This window comes from Etheostoma cragini, chromosome 13 (genome assembly GCF_013103735.1).
Source record: "Etheostoma cragini isolate CJK2018 chromosome 13, CSU_Ecrag_1.0, whole genome shotgun sequence".
In the NCBI taxonomy this organism is placed as follows: domain Eukaryota; kingdom Metazoa; phylum Chordata; class Actinopteri; order Perciformes; family Percidae; genus Etheostoma; species Etheostoma cragini.
The window spans coordinates 22,981,530-23,006,644 of NC_048419.1; the positions used below are offsets into that span (position 1 = coordinate 22,981,530).

The 25,115-nt window shown below is 41.7% G+C and overlaps 1 protein-coding gene across 2 annotated transcripts in view; it reads left to right on the forward strand.

Annotated features, from left to right (window-relative positions):
• The first annotated feature begins 293 nt into the window (after positions 1-293).
• zbtb16a (zinc finger and BTB domain containing 16a) overlaps positions 294-25,115 on the forward strand; it is a 144,120-nt gene continuing 119,298 nt past the window's right edge. The window contains exons 1-2 of one of the 2 annotated variants that reach the window (XM_034889029.1): positions 294-482; positions 3,812-5,135. In XM_034889029.1, coding sequence (XP_034744920.1) covers positions 3,901-5,135 — 1,235 coding nt within the window. In that variant the 5' untranslated portion in view covers positions 294-482; positions 3,812-3,900. Of the gene's footprint in view, positions 483-889; positions 1,264-3,811; positions 5,136-25,115 lie in introns of those variants that run through there. The other variant, XM_034889030.1, reaches the window with a different exon arrangement.

Below are 25,115 nucleotides of genomic sequence, written 5' to 3' on the forward strand. Positions count from 1 at the left end.
ATAAGAAAAGAAGCACAGAAAAAAAAGAAGAAAAACTAGTAGTGTTCCCATTTAAATAGACAGTCACATGTATGGTTAGAGGGGGCTTTAGAAGTAACCATAGTGATTTTTCCTATATGTCCCATTAAGTCTGCCCCTGGCTGGAGTTTGAGAAACAACTGTAGGCTGTGTGCATTCAAACCAGTGGAGGGAGGGCAGTGTCGCTCACCTTTCACTGTCACACTGTAACACAGCCGTTTGACATGAGACAGCCCCCTAGGTGTCTCACTTTCTTAGTGTTTGTATGGCTGGAGCGCAGATCGAGCCGGCTGCCCGCCTGCCTGCTGCTCGTCTGGCTGCGTTGACGTCAGCGCCGTGTTGATTTGCTAAGGCGAGAGAAGAAAGGAGTTAGTGCGTGTTGAGAGAGCGGGTACTGCGAACTGCCTTACTATGCTGTAGCCCCACTCCCCCTACACTAGACGGAATCAAAACGTGCAACTTAGGTGAGTACCAATCCGGGCTAAACGCAGCTGCAGTTTCCCGGCGACAAGTGCCAGACCCGCTGCTCTGCATGCGTCTACCACTGTTTTCTCTGTGTACTTTCATTCACCATGTGGATATTTTGATGCATTTATAGCGCTGTGGGTTCATTTTTTTGCTTGTCCCCGTTCAACCTTACGCTGAAGTTGACAGTAAACCGCGACTTTGGCACGCAAGTTGGATCGGCGCACCGGAGTCCTGGATGAAAACAAGTGCTTTTCCTGATTGCGCTGCAAGGTGTTGAAGTTTGCCTTTACCCACGGTAGTCAATTTTTTAGAGATGTTAAGGTTGACGTAACCCCCCACCCCCCTTTTCTCTCTCTCTCTCTCTCTCTCTCCCTCTCTCCCTCTCTCTCTCTCGGTCTGGTTTAGTATTCTGAAGACCGCAGCTAGAGGACGTGAGGTCTGGCTGTTTCACCGGGGAGCCAGACAACATATGACGCCCCGCTCCATGTGACTTTTTTTTACTGGAGAAATTGCGTTTGCTCGTTTTTGATGGAAATTGTGCAATGTTGTTAGACAGCGACACTGTTGCCCGTCCTCTGTGTCTCCAGGCGCACACCAGTGTGGCTCATTTAGCCGTGATGTCATCACGATGAGGACTGTGGACACTGGTCTTATACACTGGAAAACAAACCCAAATCCAGTCACTGTACAGTCCCACTACAATTGATTGACAGGCAACTAGATGTCTTATTGGTGACCGAGAACCGATTAGCAGGAGCACGCGCAGCACACTGTGAGGTGGGGAACTGGTAACAGATGCAATAGCAAATTGATTTGTTATCGAGACTGTCTGCTCTCTCTCTCTCTCTCTCTCTCTCGCTTCCCCCTTTCACTCTTTTGCGATTTATGCTTTAGGCGTCTTTCTCTACACCATCCCTCCTTCTCATCAATTGCAAAGAGCCAGTGTTTGAGGATATCGTTTAGCCACAAACAAAGTCCACCTGTGCGTTGAGGAGAGCTGGCTTGAATCGGTGTGAGATTCTGGCAGCTGTCTTGTCTCGTGTAGGCTACTTCTTTTTTTTTTAGCACGCTCTAAAAAATGCCTCTGATTGTCCCCCTTAGGGACGTTGTACCGTTTCGCTTTCTCCACATTTGTGTCTGTCAGTGTGGCTCGTGGTCTGGAATATTGAACGCTGTTTATTCTTGTTGTGGCTGGGTCGCCAAGGCGCGCTATGGCAGACAACTCGTGATCACATTGATTATGCTGCCTTCTTTACTGTGAAGTCGGCCCAATGTGCTTATTGTCAGCGCTCTGCATTGTCCTCCAGCGAGAGAGAGAAAATCTCTCCTGGCTTAATGTACTTAATGTAGTGTGTGATGTTTTGCATAATGCATATAACGCGCTGTAGGCTATAATTTGTCTGGTGCGCATGGCCCAATATTACCGCTGATGTCTAGACGCACGTACTCTCTGTAGCGCTGTCCTTTTTATTAATAGAGAGCTAACAGACGCGCTTAAGCCCCCCCACTCCCTCCAAAAAAGCAACTTTACATTGTGTCCCAGGGAAGCGACAGTTTGGCTGAAAGCCCACAGAGCGCAACAAGCATTGATTATTTACGGAGGCCATATATCGCAGCTATATTGGCATACCTGTAATAAAGATAATGTCGGTGTTTTAGGCATGACCTCTGTTGACTGGAAGGCTGAGCTCTGAGGAGAACCTGCGGTTTCATCATGACCTACCTCCCTGTATCGATTTTATCAATGAGCCGCAAAAAAAAAAAAACTGTCCAGTGTCCCAAATGCTAGCAAGACTATTTATTTCCCAACACAAACGAGAGCTGCCAGCATCCTTTAACGTCTGCATGTTTGGATTTACAGGCTTCTGTGATTGGAGATTTTTTTGAAGTGAGCTTGCATATCTGGGAATTACTGATTTTATTTTAAAGGAAAGTTGTCTAGATGGTAGGCTGATAGGAACCTACGTCCTCCTTTTTTTCCTTTTTTTTCTTCTTTTTTCCTGTGTCTGAATGTGTATTGTTCTCAAGCGTGGGGGGTAAGGAAAAGAAGTGCTCACAGACTTCTCTTTTTATTTTCTCACTTTTGACAAGAAAAATTAAGCTCCCCGAAAAGGAAATTGAAGATTCTGAAAAAGTTTTTCTCAGAAAATGATGAACAGAACTCAGTGGAAATGTGTCGTTGCCATTGTCATAGGAAAATACGCTGAGTGAAAACTGAGTAGATAAAAACTGGACATCAATGAGCTCAACCAGGATGTGGGTCAATGGAGGCAATTAGCTGGTAACCATTCATTTGGAGGTCATGTAATGGCAACAATGAAGAAAGCATTGTTTCAGTGTATAGGTCATGATGATAGTTGAATGATTGTGTTAATAGTACTCACGGAGACAATCATTCATTTAAAGGACATCTAGTGGGGAGACTATTTATTGTTACACTGTTTTCATCAGTTGAGTGTCGGTGAAAGTGTTTGGTAGATATGAGGTGGAGCAACATGTTGCCCTGTTAACTTGGAGCAAATGAGTTGAGTGGTCACTGAAACACTCATTCATTTGGATATTCAACATTAGTGACTGACAGCCGAGCAGGGTGTTTGGGGCTGCAGTGTTGTGTTCTATTGCCTCGTTCTGCTTTCCTTTCCATCCATTCCTGGCCGCTGCTCCCAGCTCCCGTCTGTGCTGGGAATACTGAGTAAGATGCTATTTAATTTCAGAAAGGCTGCTGACGGTCTTTGTGAGCCAAGCAGCAGCGGAAAAACCACAACTCACACTTGTTTAACTGTGTGTACATCCCCGTCAGATAAGCAAACGAAGACATCTTTTTAACATAACATATGTTGGACTGATTGGTATGCAGGGTGAGCCTGTTGCACGGCTCACAAATTGTCTCTCTTCAGAAATCTACAGTCAATACTCTCCGCTTGTTTTGAGAACAATGCGACTGCACAGTTTACCATCCCTGCAGGATGTTTTCTATTGAAACTCCACTGGCTTCACATTTGCCATTTACAAAATAAATTGTGGTCTACTTTAAATGTATCAACAAATTCATTACTTTTCTTTATAAACTGGATTTAATAAATTTGCATTGTATAATATTTAAAAAGAGGATTATTTGGCCATCTTGACTTCTTAATCATGAATTGGTTTGCATTTCATTTAAAAATAACATTAATCCATATTATAGAAGAAAAAAAAACGAGGATGGCATTTCTTGGATTTGGAAGTGTAAAGACTAGTGGATTTGTTTTGCACATCCTTTTTGCTCTTGTGTCGAAATTTTACCAGAACTGATTTTTATTTTTCCTTCCGTCTCTCCTTCCAGGTTTCATCTTGTTTACAAAGACGGCTTAAAACACTGCTGAGCGGAGAAGGCGAGCCTCATGAGTCGGCCTCGTGGTTTGCATCGACATAATGGATTTAACTAAAATGGGTATGATCCAGCTCCAGAACCCCAACCACCCCACTGCCCTGCTGCAGAAGGCCAACCAGATGCGTCTGGCCGGGACTCTTTGTGACGTGGTCATCATGGTAGACAGCCAGGAGTTCCACGCTCACCGGACTGTGCTAGCCTGCACAAGCAAAATGTTTGAGATCCTCTTCCACCGTAGCAGCCAGCATTACACCCTGGACTTTCTTTCACCAAAGACTTTTCAACAGATTTTGGAGTATGCCTACACTGCCACGCTCCAGGCCAAGGTGGAGGATTTAGATGACCTTCTGTATGCAGCAGAGATCCTGGAGATTGAATATCTGGAAGAGCAATGCCTCAAGATCCTGGAAACCATCCAATCCTCGGATGATAATGACGTAGAGATCAATGTTAATGACGGGAGCACAGAGGAGGATGATGAGCGCAAAGGCCACAATGGAGCCAAGAACTCCAAAAAACATTCCATGGAGAACCCCTACCAGTCAGGTACCCAGCAAGTCGCCAACATGGCTGGCATGGTGGACCAGAGTCCCTCGGTGTCTACATCCTTTGGTGTCTCCACCCTAAGCCCCACCAAAGCTGCTGTGGACAGCCTGATGAGCATTGGCCAGTCTCTGCTCCAGCAGGGCTTTGGGGGTGAGCAGCTCCACGGCAACTCCCACCACCTGATGACTGAGATCAAGACCGAAATGATGCAAGTGGACATGGGTGGCAACGGCCATGACAGCCCTCCAAACATGGAGTCCAGTGCTTCCAGCAACGGAGAACGAAGTGGGGAGGACAGGAACCGAGACGGCCCAGGAACACCAACCAGGAGCAGCGTAATCACCAGTGCACGTGAGCTACATTACGTCCGCGATGATGGCCTGGGCGACCCTCAAGCTGATGTCAGCCAGATGGGGCTGGAAGCAATGGCCGGAATGGCGGAGAAACATTTTGCCTCACTGTACTCCCTACCTGTCAATCATAAATCAGATGGCATTATGTCCATGCCGGCATCCATGGCCTCCTCTCTCCCCATGTCCCCAGCCCTGGCGATGTCTATGGACTTCAGTGCCTACGGGGGACTCCTGCCCCAGAGCTTCATCCAGAGAGAATTCTTCAGCAAGCTCGGGGAGCTGGCAGTGGGCATGAAACCAGACGGCAGGAACCAGCATGAACGATGCAATGTTTGCGGTGCAGAACTACCAGATAACGATTCGGTAGAGCAGCACAGGTAAGCCAAGTTTTATTTTGAGTAGCTGCTTGCATATTGTTCTAGCCTTGAAGTGAATGTGCAAAATTACATAGGCAGGTTGCATTATGTCCAGCAGAAAGTTAAATTCTTAAGTCATTTGACCTCACAATTACCAAACACTTAACTACTAATATATATTGTTAACATGATTTATCTGGGTAATAGGGACTCATTTATAAGGCTCCCCCAGCTGAAACTCACCTGTTTTTGACTGAGGCAAAAAAGATCTTTTTAAGGCTTGGTTTGTGGAGAACAAAATAAAGTAGTTGTTCTGTTTATAAGTGACGTAAACCTTAGTACGGACACAAACGTTACTTCTGTGTGGCTCAGGGCCGAAGATCCACTCCTTCAATAACTGCCAGGCCTTCCCAGGTGACTGCTATCGTAACATTGTCTAAGACCATTAGTCATGCCTTCCAAGATGTGGGTGGCAGCTATCACACACACTTACCAAAGTGGTACCCCCTCATCCTGGACTCAACTTACCTCCCCTTTCCCATAAGTGCACAAGGGGGGCCCTTATTAGCTTGATAATTAGAGTAGACGGTCAGCCCAGAAAATGATTGCTGAACCTGGCCTCTGAGACAAGGGGTTAGTTCTAGGACAGTGGAGTGGCAGTAAATCAGTGCAGTGCTATTTCAGTCAATGTGTATAAATAAATTAAGGCCCAGAAACTTTACCAAATAGATACGTAGACTTTCTCAAAAGTGTCATTGCATATGTAATGTCATTTTATACTGTATACCTCTGCTTTTGTCAAAATTGCATCAGCCCAGTCAGCGTACAAGCACCTCACGGAATGTAAAGTTGCATCACTTCTTTGTGGATTTTGCACAGTCAGTGATTTTGTGACTGGAGGCCTGCTCTTACTTGAAGGCCACCTTCCTACCCTGTAATGTTTGCTTGAATCAATAGGAATGCACAATGGTTAAAGTTCACTTGAGGTTTTGAATCCCATCACCCATCTCCTCGTACCTGAGCCAGGATGTTGTTTTCCATGGCAAAGAGACAAGAGCTGAACTTATTCACTCGGAGCCGCTTTTTTTTTGTTAAACAGTCTCAATGCGTCTTATGAAAATACTGATATTACAGAATGCCAAAGAGACATGTCCTTGTTTGCAGTCTTACACCAATTGTTGTGCAGTGTTCTTAACTCCCTTTTTAAATAAGAGGTGTAGTCAGATATTTTGTAGTTTTTTTGGTGTTGGCAGTTGGCAGTGTACAAATGTGTGTGGCCTTCATGATGAGTGCTCATTATTTATTGAACAGTAATTGCATGGACTGACGCTACGCGTCCTTTTTTTTAAACTGCAACTGAAGATGTGAATTGGGTGCTGCTTATGATCAGTTCTTCCTAAGCTGGTTTTAACAACAACTTTACCATGCCCTATAGCTTCATTGTCAGGCGCTGGGATACCGTCTCACTGTGTTAAAGGACAGGCTACATTAGTCTCTGTCTTGTGGAAAGTCTGGCGTGTGAAATGGTTGCCTGTGTTTCAAGAGGAATTTCATCAATTCGCTCAAGCTGGGAAATCTCGTATCAAAGGAGATTTCCAAACCGTTTCATGCATTGATCTTCCCGCTTCTCCCCATAGCATACTAATGGGTTAATTTAGACTGGTTGATACACCGACACGACACTGTTTAATATTGTACGCGCTGTCCTGACAGCCTCCTGAAGTGTAGAAATCAAACATTGCATCATGCGCTGTCTGCTTTGCCGTCCGCACATGAAAGGTCTGCTGTGCTACCCTGAGATGCTTGATACATTAATTCAGACGCTCCTCGTGTCCTTACAAATTCCAATGTGGGTCATTTGATAGCATATCAAGTCGATGCTTTTATTTTTCCATGTGCGGCCTGTCAATCTGCCTGATTCTTTTGATGTGAACACAAGATGTTTTATTTCAGACGTGCGGAGTCGTGTTTCCTCTGACTAATTACACATCATTTCCCAACACCCACTGTGTCAGGGTCACCACTGCCTCTGCAACAAACACATAAAAAAGTTGGCAGAGGTCACTTGGTGATGGCAGGTCAAGTCAAACATGAGTGTAATTGTTTCCAGATGTGGCACAGGTCGTTGGTGTGAGGTGTCTGTGTGTGTGCGTCTATGTTAAAATGAACGCACCAGAAAGTACCCACTTCCTGTATAAATTTAGTCTCTGCTCCCTTTCATTCCTCTGTGCCCTGGATTGTATCATTAAAAAACGCTCAACCCAAACTAAATACATTGTATATTGTGTGAGCAATACAGCATTGTATGCCAATCAGATGTGTAAGCACAGAGACGCTACCTTGAAATAGGGCTGGGTATCGAAACCTCAACACTTTTTTAGATGGATCAAAATGATTCAGTAATTGAACGTCGGGTGAGATTAGTAATTATTTCTTTAACAGAGATCCACAATGATTGGCAAATTTGGGTCAACTTTTCTTAGGTTACATTATTGTATGGCTGCTAATTTATCCCCTTTAAAAAAATATCCATATCTGAAAAAATTGGTTTCTTAACCAAATACCACAAAAAATGGATTGGATTTCACACAACGCTCTTTGCAAATACAATTGATCACTTTCATTCCTGAATAAACTCATCTGTCCGTTCCTCTGATCTTAACCATTAGTCAAAATAATTCATAATTTCAGTTTTTTAACTCAAATATTAGGTATAATTCTATATAAATGCGTGTTAATAACCATAAATTCCAAAATGTAGTGCAAAACAAGTGGTAGTAAGATGGTGTTAGTGAAAACAAAAAAAGTCTGAAAAAGGGACAAAAATGTCAGTTTTTGACCCAGGAGGACAACAAGGGTTAAATTAGAGAACTTCAGCTTTTTAAATGTAAAGTTTCAAAGATGTGTTTGCCTTCCAAAGAAATGTATGAAGCTTAATGAAAGGCGGCACATTATTCTGTAGGCATCATATAGGTTGACTGAATCTAAGCAATCCCACAACAACCTTCGCCGCCACCGCCCCTCCCCACCACCATCACCACCACTTCCCTACTGACAAGCCCTAGATTTATTTCTCAAAGGAAGCCCAGGGTGACTGTTGTTACTTCGTCCGGGATACAGGATTACAGCAATATTATAGTAACCCTTGCACTGAGAAAATAATCAACACAGGAAGAGCCTGAGTCATTATTGGGAAAATAAATGCATGATGCAGGGGGCTAATTCTGCAGGGGAAAGACGTAAAAAATAGTCCACTGCTTGGTATTCCAAACACAGCATCCAATTCACGGGAACTAGCCTTGGGTTTATCTCTTTCACTTAATCGTCCATTCTCATGCAAATGACTGACCCTCGCTGTAATGTACATCACATAAGTGAAAAGAGAGCCCATTTTAAAGGGGAGCTTTTCCAGCATATAGATGTTAAACATTACTGATAACCGTCAATGCTTTAACTCTGTCTTTTCATAATACAGCCTGGGTTTTTCAAGGGGGGGGGGGGGTGCGGCGACATGAATGAGACAATGAATTTCTGCCTCTCTTTGCTGTTTTTCATCATGTTATGCTTAGTATTGATGGAAGTATGTGGGTACAAGGTGGGAGTGGTGGAGATAATCACCCCTGCATTAACCTCCGCACACGCACACACTCATGCGCCTATTACTTTTAACAAACATTTCCCTCAGTAGCAGCAGCAACAGCCAGCGCTCACTCTTCCATTTCCTCTGCTTTTGTGGCAAAAGGGGTATGGAGGGCGCTCTAATACCCCAGGCCCCAGGTGTTTAAACAGTGGGCCCAAGGCCCTTATCTGTGCATATCAGAGTGGGACAGATAACCCTTGGTACTCATCCTCAGTAAACCAAGAGCAGATTGAGCCAGATATGGGGACATAGCGTTTGTTGCAGGTGATAACAATGTATGCACACACATACATCCTGCACGTTGAGGTGAGGCCAGTGGAAGGTGTACAAGCTGTTTCCCTACACACTGACACTTGTGTGCTTCGGCCACCATCAACCATTAACCACTGCTTTGTACTATATATTAAACTACTTACACAATTAGCAGTCATCATGGTGGCCATTCACTCGTGGTTTTAATATAAAGTACAACTAAATGTTTACAGATGCTGTCTTGAAATAGTCTCTACTTGCATGAAATTATATAAATGTTTTTTAAAAACACATTTTATCTCTTGGAAAGGCAAACCATAATCTTTAAAGGTAACATTACTTCTTCTAGGGCTGCACAAAATGAGGAAAGTATTTAATTGTGGTAATTATGAATAGTATTGCTATTATGATATGATTCAAAATATTCAAAGGAATGACCATTTTTGTATTATTATTGTAATTTATTATAGTGTGATTTTTGTGAGAATCTGGCCCAAACAAAGATTTTGTTCTATAGTCAGTAGGAAAAGATATCTAGGCTGGGACATCTTTGCAACACCACAATACTTAATTCAGAATGGTTTGATGCATTCATTATTTTGCCTTTTACAAATATTGCGCCCCTCCCACCGCGATTTGGATATTGCTCTAGTCCATACTGTGATTTCAATACAAATGGGATTATTGTGCAGGGCTAACTTCTTCTCAGGTTTTGCGATTTTGAGATCCACTAAGGAGATGTTAAAGCATCATGAGAAGATTTACTTCACGTTTGCTTGATTGACATGTGTCTTTCACAATCAGCTGTGCTGGTTTCCACTTCCTGCTTTGTTCCACCCAGACGCCACCTTCTTTGCCCAAATTTTGGCTCTGTGGCTCCCGTTTACAAGTTTAATTGAGATACTAAGACTAGTAGGCCACAAGCAGTTAATAGAAAACCTGTCAAAGATTTCAACAGTGACCAACTTTTTTTTCTAAATCACAGAGAATTGATACATTAGCAAGTTAGAATTACAAGTTTTTCTTCTGAGATCTGTAGAAAAGGAATGGGCTTTTGGTTGGTGGTTTAAAAACATTGTTAGGTCGAAGAAGTACTGCTGCACCTATATTGTGACCACAGCTTCTATTGCACCATTATCAACCAGCATGGATGTCTAACTGTGAAACACTCACTAGCTGCAACACGGGCAAGCAACTAGATTACCTACTGTATATCCATCTACCCTTAATTTTGTCAGATATAGCATTAGTCCATATCCATTACCTTCCACTTGCCGGATGTCTTTCATTTTGACTAGATGTTCGTTACCTTCTGATTTCTTTGTGTTGAAATTTAAACTCCGGTGGATTTCTGGGGACTATGGTTAACTGCTCCCCAGATCTCTGCAGGGTAAATCCAGACGTCTAGCTAGACTATCTGTCCTATCTGAGTTTTCTGTTCATGACTAAAACAACCTGTCAACGTACAACATATTCCACCAAAACAATTTCCTCCCGAAGGCTATTTTGCAGAGCCGCCGTTGCTCCGTGTGGCTTTTAGCGCCGGCCAAGACAATTGTTTGATTGGTTTAAAGAAATGCCAATAAACCAGAGCACGTTGTAGATGTAGCATGGACCTGAGCCTCCGTGTTCCCACTCGGGTCTGTGTGATGTTAATTCCGTCAGACATCTGTGCTTGTTGACCAAAATATATGACTGCGCAAGTGCGCATGTGTTAAAAAATCTGAAAGGTTGTCAGGTAGATTATTCTGCTCAATTTCAGAAATTGTTTCTCAGTATAAATGAAATGAAGAACAGTGATAGCTGAAACCTTATGGACAGTACTGTGTGTTTTACAGTTGGCAGTCAGTCGTTTGCTTCATTGTCTCAGTCTCGCTACCAGAATACAGTACATCATTTTTGGTCTGAAACAAAATACCCCAAACTAAAATCTTAAGCCGTTTCCAGCTTATGATCCTAACCTGTAAAACTGTGCAAGCATTTTCCTGCTTCCTGAAAGAAGCTTGTCAACAAAGCATCCATTACATGCCAGTGGATTACCCTCTATTTGAAATCACTCAGTGAGCTAAGTCTCCCCGGCTTGCACTCGGAGGTACAGTACATGTTGCTGTAATAATCCAAAAGCACAAAAAAGCCTCACTCCAAGAAAACACCTGCAAGAAATAACTCAACCACAGACAACAGCAGAGGGCTTATTCAAGTCTGCCTGCCACATCTTCCCTCTTTTTATCCTCACACAGGTGCTTTTTGGGCTCTTATTGGAGGTGCAGTGTTTGTTTATGCCTCTGAGGAACTGGCGCTTTGACCGGGTCCATGGTGATAGCCGCAGCTGAGGCAGCTGCTGGCTGAGGTCCAATTATAGACAGGCTTTAAAAGGCTCTGGTTGAACCGTAAAGATTTACACCGCCATTGCTCTGATCTCAGATCTGGGCTCTGTCCTCACTGTCAGGATAGGGAGATGTATCGATTAAAGACTTAACACAGGGGGCTACATCATGTGGAATGGACTACACACACACACACACACACACACACACACACACACACACACACACACACACACACACACACACACACACACCTTCAAGATCAAGCATTTCATTGTTGTGCTGTCTTGCAGTGTCGTCAGATGGCGAGTCATCTTAAATCTGGCAAAGCTGCTTTTTTAGAAGAAATTGAGATGCTTTTTTGAAATGGGATGGAGGGAAGAAAAACAGAAGGGCACCGTCAAGGGGGGGGGGGCAGTCTAATACCTAGACAGTGGCTATGGCAATGGAGGGAGGCGATCTAATCACTAGGCTGATTAGATCACCTCCCTCTCTGAGATAAGAGTGGAGGGAGGTGCTTGTGCAATAAAAGTTAACAGCTTGACTTGGTGCGACCAGCTGCCTCTGTGTGGCTAACAGGGCTCGGCAGACGTGGCCTTTGCTGATGCGGTCTGGCAGGGGCTGCTATGAAACAAACACACTGAGGCCCCTGTCTTTTGTCCCTGTGGGGGCCTTGTGGTCTGGAGGGAGGGATAAGGATAACATACTGTACTGGAAGTTGGCCTTGTGTGTGTGTGTCCATGTGAGCGTGTGGGTTTTTGTATTTTTGTTTTGTCATGTTGTGAGCGGGGTTTGGTGGTGGTGGTGGGGGCTCAAGGGGAGTACTAATTACAGCCAGTTATCAGGTGACATGCAAATGCGTTATCGGCACTAACTTCCTGATGTTTATCTCGAGTCCCAGAAGCTGCTGTGAGTGTTGGCAGGGAAAGAGGTTGTGCCACAGTTTCTCTCTAAATACACAGTGAGTGAGATTGAGCAGGTAGAATTATTTAATAACAATTTTTTCTATTTTTTGTAAACCTTTTACTAGACTTTCAGACCTTCTCCTCTTGGCAGACTTTCTTACTGTATTAAGGTGCATGCATCATTGTCAACTTTCCCATTAAAAAAGAAAAAGTCAATAGAATTAGAATTATCCGGCCCTAAAGCTGAGTGGGTTTTAGTTCTAGTTCATAGAGTCCTGCCCCTTTTCTCCTGGACCTGAACGCTCTGGGTTCTAATCCCATCGATATCCTATTAGCATCCCCTCTCTGGGTCCCCGCCACATGAAAGAAGATGTGTCGGTTCCCCCTCTCTGATTCTATTGCTCTGGCAGACCGTAAGGACGACGGCCACAATGAGCAAATGTGCTGGAGCCAAAGGGCCAACGTGCGTGTGTGTGTGTGTGTGTTTTTGTGTGTGTGTGTGTGTGTGTGTGTGTCGCCACCTCTGAGGCCCCCTAGCCACCCTGGGAAGTATCAAACCAGAGTCCTCCGCGGGCTTCCAGCGAGAGAGCTTCTAATTAGCCTCTTTGTTGCCACTTGAATGGTTTGCCAGAGATTGGCAAGGGGCCCCAATGGAGTGATACCAGCACGCTAAGAAGCTGATCATAAAAATTACCCCCCCGCTCCATTGTCTCCACCGTCACCTGTCACAAAGGAGCTCTCAGGTAGGAAAGTGAGGCCAGAGTAGCACCATGTGAGCATTTAATCTAGCTCTTCAGAGCCCATGGAAACATGTTTGCTCAACAGGTGAATGGTGACATAGGGCTTGCTATCTGCTCCTGAACCGAGAGGGTCTCTGCAACAGATGAATGGATATTAAAATAGCCATCATAACTTCCAATCATGCATGTTACTGGTAATGTACATTTACAATTGGTCATTATGCTACATTTAAATAGGCAAAATAGAATTGGCAATGAATGACCAGTGACCAAGGACCGCCGTTCTTTAAGTGTAAATACAGTGAAACATATTTAGTAGAAATACAGTGAAAACTCTGAAGCAGATATACAGTGAAAACTACGAAAGGACAGATCAGACTTGGTCCAATATTTAGGGGTAATAGTAATAGAGTAATAAAAATCTAAGTCAAACTAATTTAGCCTGAACTTAACTTGAAAAAAACTCGCCTTAACTTCAATCAAAATCCGGATTTATCACAACTTGAATTGTTAACAGACAAAAATACAGATTTTAATTCATCTGGATAATCATGTTTATATAGGTAACAAATATTTTCGCTTTGTAGGATGTATTCTTTGATGTGAGAACACATTGACCCATTTATTTTATTTTATCTGTGAATACTTTTCTTAATAAATGTCATGGAAAGAAATTATTTAGGGGCCTCAGCATTATTAAAATAATTTTTGTCAAGAAAGTAGTTAAATCATTTGAGTGAAGAACATGAAAGGCTTTGCGTGTCCTTTTATGCTACTTAGCAACTAGCATGCTTACTGTTTGACTGGTAACTAGCACCTTTGTTAGTAATTCATAATTTTATTCTTTTTAGATTCGATTTTTTTAAAGATTCGTTGCAAAAATGCCACATCTAGCTCGGCATTGTGAAAGTTGTCCCTTCGGAAAATCTGCCGTGGACAAATTTAGGTTAAGATATAACACAAAGAAATCCAAATGTTATTAGCAACGGAGACCATCATTGTGTTCTCACAAAGCAGCCATATCTGTCCAGCCTGTCAGCCGTTTCCAAACGCTGTCAGGTCTGAACCTGTGGCATCTGACATGCTGCTTGGCGAGCGTCGTAGCTTGAGTGCAATGAATGTGAAGGCGACTTGGAGCCTTAGCGCCGCCTGACACGTTTTTAAGCTCCGCTGTAATCCAAGAGGGATCAGTTGGGTAAATCATGGCATAAAGCTTAAAACCATAATTGATTTATGTATTGCTGACCAAAGACGCCCAGAGAGATTACTAGAAGGAGAGAGCTGATGATGGATAGGCTGGCCCCCTCACACAGGCTGCATGTGAGGTGGGTGTTGAATTGAATGGAAGGGAGATTTGTCTGCTTGAAGAGCAAGAATGTCTGAAAACAGAGTACGAGTCGGATAAGAAACGCATTCATCATCGTAGGTGTATTTACAAAATCATGCCTTAAATCATGCATTAAAAGGGCTTTTTCACCTGTTTGGAATTGGTAATCAATGTATACTGATAAAGCCTTATTCTAAAACACCAAGTGCCATTTTAATTCTTTTAAAATTGTATTCTAACACACAGAATTGTGCTTGCATGGAGTTCAAAATGTTGCATCACAGCTAATTTAACGTAAGGGTTTTCTGTGCAGTATTGCCCAGTTCTATCATAAATAATCAATCTGTATTCTTGTACATTGTCTTCATCCATTGTACTCTAATGGCCAGTATCTTGCACAAAGCCACAAAATGACACACATTCCCCATAAGAAACTACAAAAAAAAAAAAAATGTTTTTTCTAACCTAAAGTATGTAGCACCACAGCAGGTTTTTTTTTGGGGGGGGGGGGTATTGAAGTAATGTCCCTGAATTCTTGGTTTCAACATTTTAATTGAATATTGATGCAAAATCAGGAAGAAACAAAGAGCATGCCATCACCTTTTTCTCACTGAGCCCAGGGCAGTAACATCGATTTGAACAAAAATTAATAAATATGGCAAAATATTAAAAAACTTTTTTTTACTGTAAAAGTTATATTTTCCATATATTTGACCTGTGTATATAACAATCAGGTACCATGTATGTTATTGTAGTGAAACAAGTTAGAATTTCATTTCATTTTGATTTAATGCATTTTCTTTTTTGTTGTTGCTTAAACTCAATTAAAATTAGTCTTAAAATATTCAAATCAGCCCCAATAAAACGTTGTTTTAAATATATGTCAAATCGTAGAATGCAAACCCCTTCACTTCCATAAATTATGAGGATGACTATTCAGTGGTACAGTAGGCAATTACAACGTTTTGTACAGTGATGACATATGTATTTGTATTTGTGTTTACCATTAGTTCAGACTGGATTGACCCTTGACTGGAAGATTATGCCAGTATCAGTGTACCCTTAATTGACATCATCCTTTCCAGATCCCTGATGAGGTTTTTGACAGTAAACATCATTCGATCGGTCAGACGGTTTTCCTGCCGTAATCAGCCCATGGATTTCTCTCCTGACACATCGTGAATCCTCTCTTTCTTGTTTACTGCCTGACTGTCAGGCGTCTCCAAGGTCTCTCTTGACCGCTTCCAGATTGTTTTGTGTTTGTCTGTTTGTCCCTGGGCCCCAAAAGGCGAGAGTGGGATAGTAAAAGAAGAAGAAGGAAAAAAAAAAAAGCCATTCCATTTCCTGGACTGATCACTGAAGCGGGTGGCTCTGACATGTCATGACTCAAACAGCATCATTTCTGCCACTCCTGTCTCGCCGCTGACCTTACAAATGATGCTGTAGGCTCCCACCATATGCCATTAAGCATGCTGTAAAACAGGATGGGCTTTTATCCCCCTCATACGAGCAGCAGCAGCACCCAGACACCCTCTGCGCTTTTCACTCTCCGCTCTCACCTTTCGGAAAAGAAAAGCAGATTACAGAGGCAGTTTTCTCTCTGATGGTTTCGTCCATATCTTTTTTTTTTTTTTCTACCTCTTCCTTCCCTGCTTGTGTTTTATTGCCTCCTGTGAGTGTTGGTCTGAGACGAAGAGCTGCAGCTTCCCTAACAGGTGTTTGGGTGCTTATCGCCTACGTCTGTGCCCTTATCTCTGGCCCTCCAGCTTCCTGCATCCTCTCTCTTGCATGCCTCAGAGTGGGGATATATTTCACTTAGCCTCTGACCCGGAACCTTCTTCTATCTCTCTAGGTCTGGGTCTCTCTCTCTCTCCCCCTCTCTCTCTGGCCAGCCTACAGACAGGACAAGCCTATAAAGACATTTCATCATCATCCCCTAACTCGAGTTTATTTCTTCTTCTTATGTTTAGAATATCACTCATAGCCAGCAAAAGATTGATAAAGTTGAAGATTCTGATTAAAGATTACACTTTTTTACATACGATTTATACACTGATTATTATCTTAATTAATCAATAAGTTGTTTAGTCTGTAAAATGTAAGATGCCCACGGTCCCAAATATGTTGATTTTATGCCGTTATGAGTATCAAAATAGATTTTCTCTGATTGACAAATCAATCAGTCATTCAACTTTTCATTACAGCTGTAGATATTAACGTTGGATTGGTTTAGGACCCCACTATTCTAAAAGATAAAAGGTTCACAAAGATTTTTTAGAAAACAAAGTCTTATCCTCCAACTGACGCAGATTGATCTAGAAGGAAGCACACGGTTGAATGTGGAAACGTCTTAGTGGCTTTAGCACAGCGAGTGAGCTTTGATGCTGTTCGGAGCTGTGAGTTTGATCCAGCATTTTGTCAGAGTGATTGGTCTCAGGCTTTAGCCCCACCTCCACATTCCCTCTATCCTTCCCTGCTCCCAAGCCTCACACAGGGACAAAGGCTAAAGTGTCTGTGGGATGGGGTTGTGATGCTGGTTTGGAGGGGGTTGACCCCCTTGGAGGACCTGACAGGGGCCCTTCCTTTTTCTTTTTTCTTTTCTAATCCCCATTCTGAGTGGGCACAGAGGGGAGAGAGCCTACAGTCTAACACCCATGAGAGAGTCTATTGTGAGCGGTGAGCTCTGTTACAGTAGGATGGATGCAGGAGTCTCAGGCCCAGATAAACGCCAGGGTCAGCAAGGCCCCCGTTATTTACAGTAGGCCCTTTCATTGCCTGAGTGAAACAGGAGCCTATGGTGGAAGTTGAGGTGGTGGGAGGGCTTCAGGGGACGACCACTGTTTGTGCTCAGCCAGGCCTCCACTATAGGTCAAAGAGCACGGGGGTGGGGCCAGGGGTTACAGACCTGACTTTTGTCTGTGGGTAGGAGTGGGTGGGGGGGGTAGCTGCTTCATAGAGGAAAAAGAAAAGGTGTGGGGGGGTTGGCTTCAGAGAGAAAAGGCAGCAGTGATGACTTCCATGTACACTTCTCTGTGATGTGACACAATTAAAAAAGAAAAAAAGAAAAGAAAATTGGAATGGTTTGTGGAAAAAATGTGATCGCAATTTTACTGTCGATAGTCCAGTTTAAATGATGAAAAAATTAATTTTAGCATTGGTAACAAAATGCAGCTATTGCATCAGCACTATAACCAAGCCCTGATTTTTCTGTGGACATTTTTAATTAAAGCTGCAAAATTCAATATACAAAATACTTTAAATTGCAGTTCTTGCAATTGGGGAAGTGCAGTTTTTCACGTTGGGATTAGGAAACTTGAAAATGAAAAATCATGGGGACAGGAAACACGCTTAATTAAGGACAATAACGTGCTTCACCTTCCTACACAAACCGCAATGGCGGGAGTGTAAGAACTCAATAGGTGTTCTTTTGCCAGGGTGTTGCTCAGAAAATTCAACACCATCCCAAATGACTGCGTGCTCTCTGCAATTGTCCTGAAGTGACTCTGTGACCTACATAAGCAAAGCACATAATTCGACCCGCCATAGAAGCTGAAGAAACATACACACTACACCAAGGGGAAAAAAAGGTTCACAGCAGCTTGCTGTAACCCAATGCTTCAGAATCAGTTAGTTAGGTCATCTTCACTCGCAAATGACATTCAATACTCTGTAATAATCCTCGTTTTCTGACTAATCCAAACCCAAATGGTCTCAGAGCAGGTTGGAGTGAAACAAACAACAACATTCACCTCTGAATTGAAGCAGTGTCTGTCAAGTACATATATTAAGCGTAATCCCACACAATGCATTACCAACCCAATTCCTCTTTGTTGCCTTTCATTAACAAATAAGGAAATTGCCAAGAGCCAGCACGAGAAAGTGAACCCGTACCATCTGCCACAAGACTAAAGAATAATCTTGCCATAATCTTAGGGTCAAGCTTCCATATTAGCAGGCGAGGACGGAGGGAAAAACCAGCAAAGACGTACAACAAGGACATCAGTCTCTCAGGCATTTATTTGGCGGAACAGATTTTATTATTTTTGGTCAGACAATGGTCAGAGAGGTTAAAGGTCAGCCGGCGAGAACTTTACAGATGAAACGGGGTGTGTTGGGGGTGTACAGCAGTTTGGTTTGACCCCCCACCTCTCACCCCCATTGTCCTAAGAGAACACAAAGGCTCCTGTCAAACTCTAATGGTCAGCGCTTCGGCCAAACCCGCCAAGCCGCCGTGGCAGAGGGTTTGAATCTGACTGAAGCCGCCATTGATAACCAATCGGGGGACAAAGAGAAAGGACAAAGAGGTAGAACAACTTTTTTCCAAAAATACGGAAAGGGCAGGAAAATATTGACTTGTACTTTTTCTGACTTTTTGTTCAGAGATGTAGTCCGCGTTGGATCATAACCAAGCACATTTGCACAGGTGCAATTTAGAGGCTTTACTTACTGGAAATATTCTGCACTACACACTTTTTTTCACTTGGCAAATTCATATTTTTCATAGAGAAATATGATGCATTGCTTTTGACAAAACTACCCAATCACATGTTGAATATTTTAAATTGGCTTCACTTTAATACTGATATTTTTATATACATCCCCTTTTACAAAATATCTGGATTTGCTTGAAAATAAACCTTCCTAACAGTGTGACAAAATTAATGAATAAATGAAAGAAAAGATGGAGAAAAAGAATATATTCTTAAAGAAAACACAAAGTATTTCCAAGTTGAATAAAATCCATGACTGACCATGACTTGTGTGTAATAAAATGCAGGAGAATTGAAGGTTGGATGTTGTGGATTAATAGTGTCCCTGAAAAGCTACGTTTCAAACACAAGCAGCCGTGCTCTGCAGCAATTACTGTCCTCATTCATCTGTCTGTAACAGCAACTGTGGCGGCTCGCATTTAAAAAAATAAGTCTGCAGCCGGTGTCCCGCTGACATAAAAAAAAAAAAAGGAAAACATCCAAAAGGTAAAAAAGGATTGGATCACAGAGCACAACTGCAGCACAAAAAGGGCTTGCTGGCATTACATTTCTCTGCTTACGTCTTGCTTTCTGTCTTCTAAATACCCTTGACATATTACGGAGAAGATCAAAAGTCTTGGAGAGAGATGTGGGCAGCATGTGGGTCTTAAGGTACAATGTAGGCCTGAATCATGCCCTACAAATGGGAATATGCAGTGTGGTGTCCTCGACCAATGTTCTAGTCAATGTGTAGTTCACTGACATCGGAGTTGAATTGAATTATTTTCCGGATAAAAAAAGAAGACTGAAAGATTTTTAAGAAGTAGATGAACAAACTGATTTGCCATTGTCATTAAGTGTAGTTTTTACTAATTAGCTATCCAATCAACAGAAAATGTGATAATCAACTATTATTTTAAAGTAATTTCTTAAGGAAAATGGCAAACATTCTTAGCTTCTGAAATTGTAAATTTGTTTTATATCATTAATTGAATATCTTTTAGTTTATCTGGACAAAGCAAGACATTTGAAGATGTCAGTTTGGACTCTGGGAACAGATGGATATCTTATGTCAATTTATGATTAAAAGGATTATTCACGAAAAATATGCCCAATAGATAAAACAATAATGAAAAAAAATTAACAGCAAGGGCCATTATAAGGATGGAGAAGTTGATGTAATGACCCCTACAGTATTTATAAGAGGTGTTGCAGTCTGACAATGTCATATGGAAAGTAATGCTTTCTCAGGCAAATCAATCCAATTCAGTGTTTGCTTTGTTATCTGTTACTGTCTTAAAATTGAAATTCATATTAAAAAAAAAAAAAAATTTGTAATCCTCAGAATGTCATCTTCTTAAACATTTTGGCACTTAAACTCTCCTTGAATCCATACTAATAATTAATAGGAGTGTGATCTCCACATACTGAATTGTGAAGGAAGTGCTAGTCACCCATATGAGCTTTGAAATAAATATTCAATAGTCATCCTATCCAATGAAATTGGGTAAACATCTTAAAAAAAAAGTCTGGCCAAGTGTTGTTGGGGAGGAGCCTCATTAACAATGCCTTGATGAGGCCTTAATTTAATTCTTAATTTTAGGCCAGTGTTGAGCTGCTAATGTGAACCTAGCTTCAGTTTGTCGACTATCTCAATATTTGCCATTCTTCTTCTTGGAAATTAGTGCTGACATTGCATTGAACAGTAGAAACTGTACCGGCCATGCATCCGTTTGTTGGCCGGTGTGACGGCTGGGTCTGTACAGGCATGCAGAGGTCAGTGGACATGGTACAGCTTTCACATGGCCCTGAGGTCCTGACCCCCACCTTTGTTGTCCATATTCAACCCCCCCCACCCTCCTCCCAGCAAGGACCGAAGCCCTTTGAGCCAAGCCCTCAACCCCCCGCAGAGCGCGCCCCTTCAGCACATTAATAGTGGCACTGGAACTAATTGCCCAACCTTAGATGTGCTTGGGACCCAGATTGCCTCAGCTGCCAGTGCACCACAAACCCCCCAACTCTCCACCCTAAACAGAAGAAAACCTTCAAAAGAAGAATTGCAAAATTGCTGGTTTCTCTGCCCAGTCCTTTGGTGAAACACAGCTCTGCTCTTCAAGGGGCTTCATTTATTTCTTTGTGTTACTGTAAATGTGCATCTATTGAAGCTTGTTTTGAAAACATCACCCTCCCTTTTCTTTGCCGCGCTTTCGATTTTTGTCTTGCCATTCAGCGATGGCATTGGTTTCGCTTTTTTTTTTCCCTGCAAGAGGAGTGACAAGTACTCACTATTTACCTCACGCCTTTGGCGAGACCTTCCCACACATGCCATCCACCGCCATTTTGTCGCTAACCCCGTCAGATACGATAAAGCGCCAAATCCCCCATTTGTATGTGGCACATTTATCAGTAATCTTTCCAAATATTCTTCAATATTTTCTTTCAGGCTTGCACTTTGAACTGTAAATTGCAGTACGGGTGTAAAGTGGTGTCTAGCACCAGACTGTTGCTGTTCACACTGTCACGTCTGCCGTCTCCTCGGCTGCATTCAGTGTCACTCGAGTTCAAAGAGACACTGAAAAAGAGGGAAGCAGTCTGAGAAGCGTTTTATGATTTTATTGGGCCAGAGGAAGCATTGTTGGGAAGGTGTTGGACCGTTATCTGTAGTGACATTATGAGAGACAGAGCACAGACTATGTCTGTCTGCTTAGTTTGCGGATGCTTGTGTGTGTGTGTGTGTGTGCGTGTATGTGTGTATAATGTATTCACATAGCATTTAGTTATTGTGCTTTTTTGTTTGGTGTTGAAATGTGTCTTTTACATCATCTAATTTCGAGGTGTATAACATCAGAACCAGGTCAGGAATGCCTTCTTCAGCTAAACGTCCAGACCAAAGCTTCAGTATGTCATGTCAGTTTAACTACACACAGGCCCAACTCTTTATATGTGAATCAGGTTACATGTACAGTTGCCTGATGCCTGAAGCATTTTTACAATCTGAGCAAAAATAACAATACATACTGTACAGATAAACATTCTGGCATTCAATTTTCCATCTTTTTCATTGCCAGCATGTGTGTTTGCCTGAATTTCTGGACCACTGGTTTACTGAAATTCATTTGTCTACAGACTCATCATAATGGCAAAGGAACCCAGTAGGACAAAAAAAACTAAAAAAATGTATTCTAAGTCATTGATGTTTCATGGATCATGTTAGAATGAAATGGGAATTAAACCAAGAACAATGATGTTTTCCCCCATGTCTGATTGTCATGCGTAACAATATGGCATTGTTTTTGCAAAATACAATTGAATTTTTCAGTAGTGTGTCTTTTTCAGTCTTACTGAGTCAGTTCAATGGGTCTAAAGGGGACCCCATATGCTTGTAATGGAAGAAAGAAAATGTCCATGATGGCTAATTGAACAGTTGGGACTGAAATTGTAACCATGTTCATGGTTAGATATGAATCTGAAGGGTTTAAGTTGTGTACATCTGAGGAAGAGTGTGCTCTGTATTGAACCAACACATTCAGGCACAGGGCCTTGATCAGGGTGTTTCACAGAACGGGTATAAACACAGCCTACGTATTGTTTGACAGTATAATCTCTGCCAAAGGTCCACTTTGTAGATTCTAGTTGTTCCAACAGCCCCACTGCGACACTCTTGGTGGTTCCTGTTTATTTAGCAGTGTTTGCCACATTCTTAGGGCTACCATCCATATCCTTTGGGGTGCAAGCTTCTAACATTATGCTTTTATTAACCCTTGTGTTGTCCTCAGGTCCTATTTGACCCATTTTTTTATTTTTAATATCAGGAACTTGGCTTTCTTTCAACCAAATTACCTAAAAATAACATGTATGCCGTACATTGTTCCTCAAGTAAAATTACTGATTACTTTGTTGTTGAATTTCATGGCCTCGGAAGAAATGACAAAAAAGGAGAAAAACGCTAAAAAAACAAACAAGAAATTATTTTTGTATAATTAGTAAAAAATTACAATAATTAGTATTAAATTAATCTAATGTAGTAATTTGTGAAAATTAGGCTATAAAAAAAGAAAAATGCATCATGAATTGATTAATAATCGATTTAAATATGTAAAGTCTATCAAACAACAGGTTGAGATAAAAAAAAAAAAGAATCGCGATGCAAGTTTTACACAGCCTAGAGCATGACGCTAGCTAACATACAGCAGTTACGTTAGCCAGAAACATTATCTGGTTTAAACACGGTTAAAATGCCGACAGCTAAACGGTGTAAAGTGTGAATGTATTTCACTGGAAAGGACTCCAGCACTGGGACGTCCAACAGTCTGCAGCTAAAGACACAGAGGAGACTCGCTGCACTTTGAGACTAGTGTGGACAGTGTTGCGTTTGGGTCGTTCTGCCATCTAGTGTTTTTTTTTATGTCGTTTAAGAACAAGTGACTGTTGACGAGTTGTCATAATGTATTATATTTCAAATAAATAATTTAAACGTAACCATACAGCCTTAGCAATAATCCATCATTTTAATATTTTTGTATTCATTTTTTGTTATTTATATATCAGTAGCGCTGTTGATAAGGACATATTTGCTGTTTTGCTGTATAAATACAGGAATATCTTTCAGTCATTTCATTCTGCCGTGAGAAAATTGCATTTGAACGTGAAATTTTGAATTGAATGGTGAGTTGGGTGTCTCATTACATCCCTATTGAGCACCTAATTGACTGATGCAGTAGTGACACCACAATCGTTTAAATTTTGTGCACATTTAGCCTTGACTTAACAGTGGATCCATCTAGATATTTAACTATGATGTACAGTAGGTCACATAAGAGACAAAGACAACAAATAAAGGACCCTAATAAAGAAGAGCATAGCATAGAATAGCATTCCAATCCTTTCTTTTTTAGATTGTAGACACAAACATTCACTTCCCCTTGTTCTGAGCCAAGGGCGGCCAAGGGAGTTGTGGTCTTCTTTTTAATGTCATGTGAATCTTACAGAAAAGTCATTACACACGCAGTCTTCATAAAACCCGTCGGCGGCCATGGAAAAGACTGGTAATGTTTTTATTGGGAGAGGGAGTTCTCGTCCAAAAATTCCTTGTTTACTGTCTTTTAATTCATTCAATGAGCTCTTAAAGATGCTAGTTAAAATAAACAGGAATAGAACGGAAAACATTTACAGTATGCTGTGCATTCTGCTTCCCTGTACTGTTATTCATCCATTTGTACTCATGCTAGTTGGTTCTGTTTGCATGCATACATCTGACCTTGACCTGCGTCATCTCATGCCATCATCATCGTCCAGGTGTCAGCCCACAAGAATAGTAGCGACCCACATGTGTTTTATCATTAATGTATTTTTATGGATTACTTGGATTGTTTAAAGGATTTGAACTGGTATATGGAGACCCTTTTATACATTAAGGATTTGTCAAGGTAAGGGTTTTTACTTACCATTGGTATTGCAGGAAAAATATCTAAATATATTTTAATCAATTACAAATATAGTCCTTCCCTTATTATTGTTATTATTATTATTGTTATTATTAATATTATTATTATTATTACTATTATTGAGCAATTTAATTACCTTTTCAGGTGAAAGATTACATTTTTACAATGTGCTGGAGATAACATTTACATTCCAAAACTAAATCCTTTCCTGTAGTCTTTGACTAAGCCAAGGTAACTGTTCCTGTACCATCACAAATGCATACAGAGACATACAAGTTGCATGAATAAAAAGTGGAAAAATAGCTAAATTCCCAAATCTCCAATCTTCATTTTTGTACGTTTACCTATAAAATGTCAGCATATGTCATTCTAAATATTTCCGACATCTTATTTAGCTGTAATCACAAAGTAACCCCCATCCTTTACTTATATATGTCTTCAGCTTTAATATTGAGAGAGCGCAGCAGACACACATGATGAGGGCAGGGAGCAGAAGAGGAGTTCGGACATGTTGTGTCATCCCCAGCTGGCCTTATTTTCTCCCTGAAACACTCAAAAAGCTGCTCTCTTCAAAATATAGCATCTCATTCTTCAGTTTGCACACTGCCAAATAATCCATTATATGACAAATTTCTTCTAGCTCCTCCTAAATAAACTCCCCTGCAGAAGCAGCAGTGTGTCTGTCGGCCGGTCAGATAATCCTCCATGGAAATGTAGCCGCTGACAGATGTGTGCATGGCTATCAAGAATTACAGTCCTGATAAGAAAGAATGAACTTTATCCTCTTGTAGCAACAATACAGTGATGGAGCTCTTATAATATGGTAAACACACTGGACATGATGTGCCAGCTGTAATCCCATGGCCTCACACTTAAAATCTCCATTCGCTGCTGACG